Here is a 12898-nt window from a genome sequence, read left to right on the forward strand (position 1 = left end):
CTGGATGTCCATTTGTCAACAGTAACACAGCAGCATCAGGCCTTCTGGGAGCCGTTTTACTGGGTTGATCTGATGAACTTCAGTGCTACTCAGTCCTATTCATGCTGCCAATACACATCAGATGATTTGCTGCACCACAGTGTTTTTAGTGCATGCTTGTCTTAAAGCAATATGAAATTAAGTGCAACATTCATTCGAACCACCATTAAATTTTTGTCTTCTACACCAAATTACTTTTGTATCAGATAGTGATTCATGTGTCACACACACCATGTTTTGCAGAGAATGTGTGTCTCATTGAATGCTATCTTAAGCATTGAGTACTGGATTGAGTAATTTACTGTAAGTTTAACAACAAGTCTATGAACGATTGTAAGCATATTGCCATAATGTTTTTGAGGTTGGTGGTGTTACCAAGTGGGAAAAATCTTCTGCGGTTTGGATCCAGACTAGATAAGCTCTCAGTTTTTGCCCTTGGGTAAATCTGAGCTGTTTTATGAGGACAGATTTTAAAGGAGAATTATCTATGTTATTATCTTTCTCTATCAAGAGGATAACCCCACATGAAAACAGGAACTAAGGTTTATAAAGCGAAACGGTAACTAAAGTCTACAACACCACACAATACATGCTTACTTAAAGTACAATAAAACTCCAGTTTCAAAACAGTCAGGAATGTAGAGGCCTTGTCAAAAATCCATATGGATTCAAATCACTATTACTACATAGCATTTATAATCTAATGAATCCTAACTAAAGATGATCAATTTTGTAGCTCATGTGGTTTATGCCTTGATTTGGTTAATAATGTTTTCATGCATTTCCAATGTGTTGTAAATTGCCATGATTTGATTTATATGCCCTGATGCTCACAGTAAACACTGAAAATTGAGATGGAGGTCAGCAGTGGAAAAAAAACAGAATAAGACAGATACTTGTGCAGCAAAGCTGTACTTACCATTCCATTTACCAAGCATGATTATTCTTATTTTGAAAAGATAATTCTAACTTACTGAATATGTCTTTGTGGAAGATAACAAGTCCAGGTAAGATGTTCTCAGTCGCAATCAGGTGGTCGGAGTTTCTCTGTAAGCCATTTTTCAAATATTATTTTCAGCTTAACTTAACCAGGTCATATTTGGCTTAAAATGTCATAAAAGTAATATTTCTCTGTAGGTGTTTTTGATATTAAAATGGAGCTTGTTGTGGAACAGGGTTTAGCATGTTGGCTGTTGGTCTTTGTCACAGTCTCTAGGGATCTACTCACAACCGCTGGACCTTTGAAGGTCTTCCTCACTTCTCTCTGGCCATTTCCTGTTTGACAACTGTGAATAAAGATCACTATAGCTATAAAAGAATCCATCCGTTCATTCATCTGTGCTGACTGGTCTCCAACATTTCTTTAATGTTGTGGTCAACTAGAAGTCCAGCTGGAAAAAACTGTAAGCTGTAGCTTATAGTAGTTTATTTGCACTGAATGTGAATAAATTTAAAACTGGTCTGATTTGGACTGACTTTAAATTAGTTAGATATTCTCGGCTCATAAAAATACAACATCTTGCACTTTCCACCTCAAGTTTTACCTATGATACCATTTATGTAGAGTAATAAAATAGAGTAGAAATAGCCTTTATTTTCTGCCAGTAGAGAAATTTAGTTAAGAAAATTTGCAGAACTTTAATGGGAAGTAATTCATTCAACTGGAAAACTAATAACCAACAGAGAATGGCATTAAACTCCTTATGTGAATACAGTGCACTATGAATTTGTATGAATTCATTCAAATACAAATATATGTCCTAAAAATGCTAATTTCTCATATTAAAAGTATCTTTTGAAAACAACAAACTTAAAGAAGGTATTAAGCATAATTTCAGTGAAGCTGAGTTTGTGAGGTAAGAAAATATTCTTATTCTGAGATGATTTGATTGGCCATTCTAATGAGAAATTGATGCAGCAAAACAATAAAAATTGTTTTCTTTCCCTTTTGCTCAGTTCTGAATAATTGATGAATAATAGCATCAAAATCTTCCTTTAAACACACAAACAAATGAAAACCTTCTTCAACATTGCAGTTGGCACAGCTCACAGCAAAAGCATGAAGTACACACAACAGATGCACACAGTAGTGTGGCACCAGTAGCGATAATGCTGGATACCGTTTAATTACTGAGAAACAGAAAGGGAGCACTGATTAGTACAGCTAACAAATGTACACATTTTCTTCTTTCAAACAAGTTACATCAATAATCAACACAAAGGTTTCCAAGCTCAAACATGTTTTACTTTTTAAAGACTGCAATGTTTGTAGTTCAGTAACTGTGCTACATAAAAATTGTGTTTTGATCACACGACCTGAAGGATGGAAAGTACAAAATGATGCCATCAGATTGTCTATGGATCTTATTCATCTATAATTAGACCTGATGGATTTTGGCACTTCATAACTGGGTGGCCCAACAGTTTGAGGGCCTCTTGGTTTACAGTACTTACTAATATTCAGTGACTCAGACTGATTGAGCTAATCCTGGTTCTGGTTTTGCTAAGAACGGGAGGAAGTTTGGAATGGCAGTTAGAGGCAGACCTTGTTTAAGCAATCCTAGAAGTTAGTTACCCCTTACTATGGATATAGGTGGTTCTAGATAGAGGCCAACAGGAGCCAGTGACCCTGGAGAATTGGTTCTGGCCCCTGTAATGATCTCTGTACTGAGATACAATACTAGATCAATGTCTTATGATTTGTGTTACCGTAACCAGAATGTATTGGTTCCTTGGACCAACTTTTTATATGCCAGATCAGGGGTCTGCAACCTACAGCTCCAGAGCCAAAAGTGCTATTAAATACTGCCCTAATTTATTTATTTTTTGGCCCCACCATAGTTTCCCTGGTTAATTTAGCCTAGAATTGCCACTGCTATATGTTTCAAAAATACTATGCATATGAATAAGATTTGAAATACCTGCCTTCAATGGCTTTCAGTAAAGAGGCTCAGATAAACAAAAATCTGTACAACACAAACGTTCTCTGCTTAGGTAAAATACCTGCCTACAGAGTAAGACGACTATGAACACATGTTGGAAGGATAAGAAGCAGAGAAAACACTGGGTGTTTGCAGAGAACTTTGACACATTGTCAGAAGTCCGACTGTAAGCCAGTGTTGAAGGGTTGTTGCACTTTAAGAGACAGTTGGATTTTTCCAATCCTTGGAACATCTTTGGGAAGCAGCACTACTTGAGGACAGCAGTAGGACATGTTCTCTTTTTTCCATCCTTTAATAGATCCTCTGTGCATGCATTTGGCTGGGGTCCATAGAAGCACCATTATTACATAGCACCATTTTTCATAGTTATCCTTTTACACTGGTACCCAACCACTAGCATGCATACACTCTAAAATCATGTTCTTAGATAACATTTCTAAATGTAGCATTGATTAAAATGTCACAAGGCAAGTAATGACTATTCATACAGTACTTTACATGTAAATTTGAACTGAATACAGTACACATTAAAGAAAGTGCTAGAGTACAACATTTCCTTGTTTCAGAAGTCTTAGTTTACAGAACTACAAAACACACCAGTGTCTTACATTTATCTAAATGTATACCTTTTCATCTTTTCTTTATTTTTCTTAGTTGCTTTTTTAAAGAAGGCCAAACATCAACATCTCTACATTTTCCAGTTTACAACCAGATGCATAATACAACAGGACAAGCAGAATGTCTTCTTCAGTACGCCTATGTTCACATCACTCTGCACAACCGCACATGAACACAAACACTTTGTCAGGTTAAAGTTTTCCTTTAAATAAATCTGCATTTTCCTTCTAGATGTGACAAATGGCACATATATTGATTAGAGCTCCTTTTTATTTTGCCTTTGGCTATTTTAAATTTGTTTCAGTCAGCTAAAAATAAAAAGCACAAAATGAAAGTGAGCAGAGATGAATTCAAAAGGACCTTTAAGGCAACAAAACTAAAAAATATCAGATCAGCAGTTCAGGGTTCAGAATCCTGTAGCCATCCATGTCATGTCCACTGAAAACAAGAACCAGATGGTTACAGGGACATTTTTAATCTTTAGATAGATTACAGAATTTGACTTCTGGTACTTGCACTGTTGTTATTTATTTAGAAAGCTTATAAGGGGAAGTGCCTTTGATTAAAATATGAATAATAAATGTGAATAATAAGACTTTATAAATATATAAAATTTTGTCTGTTGTATTTAGAGACTGATAAGTAGGATGGATCACATACATGAGTCTTAGGAGTTTTGGCCAGAGTTGAACCTTCAGCTGTGATATCAGTGTTAGCCCTAGACATGCACGCGGTTTGGTTTAATAAACTTCTTTCAAATTTAGAATCTAGGTTTTTGCGTATTCTTCCCATTGTTAAAAACCAACAGATCTAAAGACAGGCTGACCAAGACCTGCTCTGTTTGAGCAACAAATATTTCTAAAAAGTTAGGTCTCTAACTTTTTGGGTCTCTCTTTTAAGTGATGTAAAAAAAAAAAAAAAAACATTTTACAGGAACATATTTTCACATTCCCTTCTTCAGTCATTTAATTCAATATTTTCAGTTGACTCCAAACACATTCTTTTTATTCCATGAACTACGATTGTGCTGTATATGCTGTAGAACAGGATACATCAACTCAGACTAACATATGTCTTAATCAGCTGTATACATTTCAGATTAAGTGCAATTCTCTTGTTTATAATCAAACAATCTACAAATTGTTCAAAACTGAAAACAATACCTTATTTTAAACTAATCAGCCACAACATTACGGCCAATAGCCTAACATTGAGGTGTTGTTTCTTTTTTCAATCTAAAGGCATCTGATCTTTTTGGACTCAGTCTCAGTCTCTTGTCTTCAGTGAATCTGTGGTAAATATTTAAAGTCGTAGAAGATAAAAGTCATGGGTGTTCAGGCTTATCTCCTCAAACTTGTTTTCCTTAAACCAACCATGTTCCATTTCTTCATAGAGATGTTATACTGCTGAAAGAGACCACTCCCATTATGAAACACTTCTTTTAAAGTGTGTACTCAATCTACAACTAAAGTCCCTTTTACAAAATAATTGAAGTCAAGGACTGAGCATTTTCTGGTTTGAGTTTTGAAAGGACCAAGGAGGCAAGAAGGGCTGCTGGCTTATGAGCTGCAAAATGATATAGTGATAAAAGTTTAAACCAGCTTCACAGGGTCAGGTTGTGATGGAAGGGTCAGTGCCCTCACCCAATCAATGGACTGTGCAGTGTAACACCATATCTGTACTGTACCATTTTCCTATAGACCTACAACTGAAGACTGCCCTGGAACAGTGCTGTATGGGTCGGTTGTATGGGCCGCTTTTACAATGGAAACAGACAAAATAGCATACTGAACCCCACCGACCCGCGCCTTACCCTTCATTGGAAATAAGGCGTTAGAAATAACACAGTATACCTCTTATTTATTGTAACCTTTGGTATGTGAGATGTCTGAAACAGATGGAGTTCTCTATGTCGACCACAGAGTTCTGGTTCAGTCCTGTGGTTCTGAGGGTGGCTTTATTTCTGAAAGCTTACATCAGCTCTAGATGTGCCTGCTAGTTTAACTAGCCCCCCTTAATTGGTTCAACTGGTCCTTTGAAATCTTTAAGACTTCGCAGGTTGTGTGTGGGCTGAATTTATCTGCAGGTTGACACTTTCAGGCACAACCTTAATAAAGAAGCAGAATATCATGGGGGGAGGGGTGCAGCTTACAGTCGATGTGATCAGTGATTGTCAATTTAGGCTAATAGAATTACAAGCATTAGAATGACAAGCAATATTAGAATTCTGCCAGAAATAATTTCACCAAAAGTGCAGATTTTCTTTAAAGTGTTTTCTATAGCACTCATTTTACGAAACTGATGACTGTCCTGCCTTTACAGGACTTTACTACTGATGTGATCCCCTATTACTCAGAAGTCGGATTTTCAAAAGTCTGGACCATTTGCAGAGCAACCATCGTTCACTATCTACTATGGCTACACTCATATAGAATGTAGTGAAAGTTGCTAGATTACAGTTGTCAAACCTTCATTTCCAGATCCAACTTCGGAGAAAATGAAATCACAGGATAAATTGGTTTTACTGTATAAATACGGTAAAATTCTGTGAACCACAGCTGCCGGTATTTTACCGTAAATTAGAGGCGTTTATTTTTTTACAGTGTACATTTCATATCCCTTATATTAAACTTTAGCTTAGACAAGAATTATTTTGGGGAAAATTCATTTCTAATTTCTAAAATAGATTGTGCTTTGATACAAAGTATGATATATCTCGTATGTCTCTGTGTAAAAATGTAAAACAAGTTACTGAAAATAAGTTGACAGTCTTCACCAGACCCTCATAAAAGGGCAGCAAACATTAAATATTCCTCAGTTTTTATTGACTAAAGGGGTCAACAGGAACTAGCCCAATAAAATAACTTAATCTTTAAAATGAAAAGTGCCTATTAGTTTGTTATGTACCTGAATGAACTACATCAGAAGATATTTTGCACAGTAGACATTTTTGATTGGTCTGAACATGTGAGCCTAACCATCAACATGGCTCAGTTCCATCCACAATACTTGATCCAGAGCAGATTTACTGACAGTGGTTTCATACCACCAGTTCTTTTTGTTTCCATCAGAGCTCCGACACTGACTCCAACAACTACTGGGCCCAGTGGAAAAGAGAATGTTTTTCAGCAGCCAAGGTGGGTTCATGGAAACCAACAAGCAAACAAAATTATGTTCCAAAGCACTGAGGTAATTCTGCATTTACTCTGGTTCATCTAACAGCAAAGCTCAGTGTTTCTTTTCTCTCTCTGTTTAACCTCTTCCTACATGTAATATAATGAGATCATAGCACTGCATAGAGCTACTTTAGCAGTCAGCCAGGTTTTTAACACCAGTTGGCCCTCCATTTAATCAAAATTGTTGGGTTGTATCAATATTCCCAGCTGATACTGATTTTTAAAAAGGGGATTGAGACATCCTGCCTAAGTTCTATTTGCGTTGCTGCTTCCTTCAGAAATGTCTGTCTGGACTTTAAGTGCAACATCTTTTACAATTTACATGGTCCAATTTGGAAAGAAAATCTACTGGAAAGCTCCAAAGTCAGAATGCTGATGTTTTTGAAGAATTTCACAATCCACAATTTACTGGAAGAGTTGCTTTCAGTGATGTAATGATGTGGCTCTAAAGAAGGTCTCTGGCTACCAAGTAGGTTCTTTGCCATGTTTTTTTATAGAACCTGGTAAGACTTGACTCCAGCTCCAGCTCCAGCACTGGGTTAGTGTGTGTGGTGAAAAACCTTAGAAGTGTTTCAATAACAAAACACAGAGTAAGACCACACAGAACAAGTTGATCTAATGCACTAAATTAAAAAGAGCTTAATGTTATGACAAACCCACATTCATTTTTACCTTCTGCCAAACGTCCTTCACCTCATTTTAAAAGCTAAGTGTTTTTTTAGATTCCTTGTTTAAATTATAAGATGCTGGACTGTGGAAAATTAGAGAGCTAAAAAGATTCTTCCTTTACTTTAGATGTAAAGAAAAGATTTCCTCACTCTACACTATAGTGATATAGTATATTTTCATGATATATAGTATATCATGAAAATATATACTATATATACTATATCATGAAAATGTCCAGCAACCAAATACATTTACACAGGAAACACAATGTGAACAGTAGAATACATAATCCACTGCAGCATGAAGAGCATACACTCATTAGCCACATTATTAGATAGACCTGTTTGAATGCTTGAAACACAAGTCATGAATGAGCCAGTCACATGGCAGTAACTTATTGCATTTTAGATGCTATTAAAATGACTTGCTGAAGATCAAAGAGGGCACCAGGATGGGGAAGAAAGGAGAGGGACATGCTGTTGGTGACAGACTGGTCTGAGTATTACCGACCAGTTTACTGGGATTTTCCCATATAACCATCTCTTGTGTTTACAAAAAATTGTCAGGGAACAAAAAGTAATATTCAGTGAGCAGCAATTGCATGGATGAAAATACCTTCCTGGTAAGGAAGATAAGCAAGCGACAAAAGTTCAAATGCCCACTCAGTAGGTGAGGCATCTTCCCCAAGGACACAACGACTGAGATAGACGGAGCAGGGATTCGAACAGGCAACAAACAGATTACAAGATGAACTCCTAGTACCAGCAAGATATATCTAATAATGTGACTGATGAGGGTTTTTTTGAGGTACAACAAATTTGTAAATTTGTGTCCTCATGATGCAAGAGACTGAATGTATTCAGGTAGATGGAAAATAAAAAGCAATATTTTTTTCTGTCTAATCCAGCGCTAGCCTCCTTTCCACTACTGCTACTTCAATTATCGTATAAAAAAACTGACTAATGTAAATTCACCTTGATTAACCCAGAATCAGAATAATTAGATCAAAATAAAACATGTCTTCTTGTTCGCAGCGTGTGGGCTGTTCAATGCAGTAGCCATCAGTCTGCATCGCCACTCTACACACATCTTCCACATGACAAGAAGAACTTATTCAGTCTGAGCATTCCTGTGTGTGTGAAGCATCAGTCGAACAATGAATGCCCACACACAGGGATGTGACCTAAAAATGCTTGTAAAATCCAATAAGGAGAGGCTTTGAGGGTAAAATAACACAGAGTTGTAATTAAAGGTGTCACCGCACCAGGTGGCATGGAGTCTCTTATACTAATTATTTGCAGTCTGGACATTAGAAGTGGAAGCAGATTACCTAAAAAAAATCCTTCCTCTATCATGCATCATTTTCATCTTTTAAATGAATGAACCATGCCTAAATATGCCTTCAGCAGAAACGTGTGGCTTCCCTTTTGTTTTCCAGGGCTGTTTTTACATTTGCTTCCAGTTGATCATGTTTGTGTGCCTAACAGAAGACATGTAGAAAAACTGCAGAATTCACATCTGAAAAGACAATATGTAGCTGCTTGGGCTACGTCTTTTTGTGCCATCTCTCATGACATTTTTAAGTTTAAAGTTGTGTTTTTTGAATCCACATTCAGCTAAGTAATTCCTTCTTTCACAGTTTTATGCTTCATGGAAAAAAAATGTCTCAAATATCAATATGCATGGATTTAGCCTTGCCCGACACCCAAAGTTGGATCCGACTAGCATCATCCAAAGACGTTCCATAAACTAACTGCAAGAAACCTACTCAAGCCTCACAGTTATAGATTTGTTTTGCCTCCTTTAAGTCTTGTTTGCTCTTTCAGCAACAACTGCACTGATAGTTTGGCTCATTAAAAACCACACTCTGGACCGCTCACAAGTTCAGTTCTCTTTCTGAAACTGACTAGTGGTGCAACTCTAAGCACCAATGGATTTTACGTGTAGCAGGGTATGACATCTGGTCAGTGATTCTGCACTCGATAGACTGCTTTGCAGGTTTGCATCACTGCAAAAGTTGTCTCTAAACTGACCCAGAACTTGCCAATGTGAAGATTTAACATCTACTGTGCAGTTTTGGTATCTTTTGATGGATCCTAAACTGCCAGTGCACATAGCAGCAATGAACTGCTGCTATGTCTGCATGTCTGCATGCACACATGAATCCTTGTATGTTGGAACTGTTCTGGTGTTGAACTCTGCTTTTAATAATCTGGAGAACACAACACACCCTGCAATTCTCGAGTGCACATGAGAAGGCAAAGACCAGATCATGTCTTCACTGATAACAGTACGTAAGAATACCGGAACATAACTGGATCTAAGGAGAAACACAAGGCTGGATCTAAGGAGAAACACAAGGTCAAAGCCAGGATTCTGTTGTCCATGTACACTTGAACAGTAAACTGAAGGACTAAACTCTACATCAGAAAACAAAACAAGTCACAACACCAGCATAACCATTTCACTGGCAGCATGCATCGGCACACCAATGTTTCTCTTGCCTAGTTGTTGTGACAGTTATAAATATATTATTCCATTGGATCAACACCTACAGCTCACTACAACATACTTTTCCCCAGGTCAGTGAGGCTGTAAGCATTGACTGGTATTTATTGCACTTATGGGACTACCTACGGCCACAACCATCAGGAAACCCAGCAAACAACCCAGCAAATTTCTCAGGCAACTCACCTCAACTTTTGATTTGACTCAAATATAGATATTCATCCTATGTTTATAATGACCCTTTTGATTTGTTGCAGTTTGCACTTCTCTGCACTTCTGCTTGCCACAAAAATATTAGGTAATATTTAGGGTGCCAACATTAACAATGGTCAACTCTAAAGCTCATCTATTACCAGCAATACCACATCACTGTAACTTTTTTTGATTAATAACCATCTGTACAGTGCATTGTTAAATTTAAAAGGCAAATGTGGGTTAAAGTCCACAGAGCCCCAAATCATTCCCAGGCTGCTCCTGGTTAAAGTGCATCAGCAGCAGTAGATGAATCAGGTGTTGCTATAAGGCTATGAATGGATCACTTCTTGGCAGGGTAGATGTTTACCAGCCCTTGGTAAATCAGCCTACTTGTGGAGACAGTACACGGCATGTGGAAGTTTGGGCCATGTGTCTGGAGGGTGCAGAGGTCAGTCCTCCTGCTCTATGCTGTCCTGTCGGTCTTCTGTCCTCTTCTCCTTGTGGCATGAGAAGATCCTCCGCATTTCCTCGTCATACCTGATGAAGTTTTCTCCGAACCGAGCCCAGGCTTTCAACGGGACCGTGATGGTGTTCCTGTATGGCTGGCGCACTTCACTTATTTTTAAGAAAACCCCGTAGCGGTTTGAGCCCACATCGAAGTAAAAGCGTTTGTTGTCCACTCGGAAGGACGCTGCCTCCGGTAGCTCGGGGTTATCGAGGCGAGTCCTGGAGCCCAGTCGGCCATGCTCGTCCACCTCTTCGTCTCCATAGTCCTCAATGAGCTGGGACAGGGCGTCTCTGAACTCGATGAGCCCCTGTGCGGGCAGAACGATGGTCTGCTCGATGCCCTGGCCATAGTAGCCCATGGAGCCGTGGCCTTTGCTGACGGTCTGTCGTATGCGGAGGAACCTACCTCTCTGGTTCTCCTTGAGGTCCAGAAAGTACTTCCTGTTGTCTCTCTCAATGAACTCGCTCTTGAGAACTCGGTGGGCATGATCATCGGAGCCTACCGAGCCGGTGGGAGATGCATGCTGCTCCCGCGCTTTTCTGCGAGCATCATGCCCGCGGCCCTGCCCGTTGCTGCCGTGTTCCTCTGCCAGCTGGGGAGTCTGGGCCAGGCTCCCCCGCAGTCCGATTCGGGCGTAATAATCGATGAAATCTCCCAGGCAGTATCGCAGAGCCGGAGCCATTGACATGGACAGGGTCAGCTTGCTCTTCCTGATGTTATCATGACGCCCTCTCCCGATCCACACCTCGGCTATCTTCAGGAAGCGACCGCGCACACTCTGCTTCACGTCCAGATAGAAGCGTTTCTTCTGGATGTCAACGCGTTTTGAGGCCAGTTCCTGAATGTCACTTCCCTGCTGCGCTGCTCCAGCCTGGATGTACTGCTGGGGATACGCGTGTCTGGACAGAGAATCGGACGGGATCTTACCCCTGCTTCTTTCCGTTCCCCTGCAGCACCCATCAGCCATCATCATCATCATTTATATTCCAGCAGCAGCAGCCTGCACAGGAAAAAGCGACCTCTCCATTCCCAACATATAGGCTACAGCTGGCTGGAAGAGCACAGGTTCACCTGAAAATGGCTGCGTGCTTTAAAGCTATCAACTCATCCAGTCAGTGTCCAGAATAAACACCATGTATTCGGTCTCCGATGCGGACTGCTTCCATGTTTCATCAGCGATTTGTGCCGCAGCCTCTCGTTAACACAGGGAACCGGGAACAGCCGACCTGCTATACAGGAATGAACTCGATGAACCCGTTCACCCCCCGCCCCTCCCGTCCTGAGAAGCCCTCCGTTAAAGAGACGCGACGTCAGCAGTGACTGAAGGCTGCATTCACTGCAGCTCTTCTCCACTGCGCGGATTTATGGCGGCGTAATGCGGGATCCACCGACTCCTGCCCTCCATTCAGACGAACATCATGTTCCTGAAGAGAACATGTGAAGCAGGAGGCTGATTTTCTTCCTCTGCGACAAGAGACATTATTCTTCAGAAAAATCCCATCATCATCATCATCATCATCATTTCACAGTCCTCCTGATGGCAGAATTATTTCAATCATAAAGACATATTTATAAAAAAAAATAGCCATGGTCAAAAGACATTAATTGACTGCAAATTGGTTTACTAGCTTGTAAGACTGACTTGCCGTTTCTTCTCCAATGGGTTAACATAATCAGCACTGAAAATGTAACTTTTATAAAACAAAATAGGTTTTTTTTAACATATTTGTTAAAACTGTAACTGTGTTATGAGAGATCAGACAGATAATTTGAAAAAAAAAGTCAAGCTCCTCTGCTTGGTCGCAGTGCTAACTACAGAAATGACTTGATCAGAAACAGCCAATCAATCAGAGCCAGGAAGAGGGTCTGTCCATGAGGCTAGTGTATGAGCTGCTCACACCCTCTTCTTGCTCTCTGCTACATTACAGCTTCTCCCCATCAGCATCTGCCAGGAATGAAGGTCAAACAGCTAAAGGGAGAACTTTAGAATTTCTTGTGGCTGAGTTCTTTGTTCACCACAACAGTTCAGCGCATTCACTTTACAACACACAAGGCTCCAACCCACCATTTCATCATCTGTTGCTTCCTTCCATTACACAAGATAAATGGATACTTTATTAATCCCGAAAGAAAATTGTGTGGCAGACCATCGCTCCCACTTATACAAGCAATAAGCACCAAAGACCCAACAGATAAAAACACTGAGTATTAAGAAATAAATAGCACAGTGTGGCGAGAGACAC

At 39.5% G+C, this 12898-nt stretch overlaps 1 protein-coding gene across 1 annotated transcript; it reads right to left on the reverse strand.

Moving 5' to 3' along the window:
- Positions 1-2125: 2125 nt before the first annotated feature.
- purg (purine-rich element binding protein G) lies at positions 2126-12118 on the reverse strand. Its single transcript, XM_028024708.1, has one exon. The coding sequence runs from the start codon at positions 11632-11634 to the stop codon at positions 10597-10599; it is 1038 nt and encodes a 345-aa protein (XP_027880509.1). The 5' UTR covers positions 11635-12118; the 3' UTR covers positions 2126-10596.
- Positions 12119-12898: the final 780 nt, after the last annotated feature.

The sequence above is a fragment of the Xiphophorus couchianus genome, chromosome 8 (genome assembly GCF_001444195.1).
Source record: "Xiphophorus couchianus chromosome 8, X_couchianus-1.0, whole genome shotgun sequence".
Classification (NCBI taxonomy): domain Eukaryota; kingdom Metazoa; phylum Chordata; class Actinopteri; order Cyprinodontiformes; family Poeciliidae; genus Xiphophorus; species Xiphophorus couchianus.

What these genes read in the sequence shown, in the direction of transcription:
- purg (XM_028024708.1), bottom strand. Translation starts at nt 11,634, where the DNA reads ATGATGATGATGATGGCTGATGGGTGCTGCAGGGGAACGGAAAGAAGC.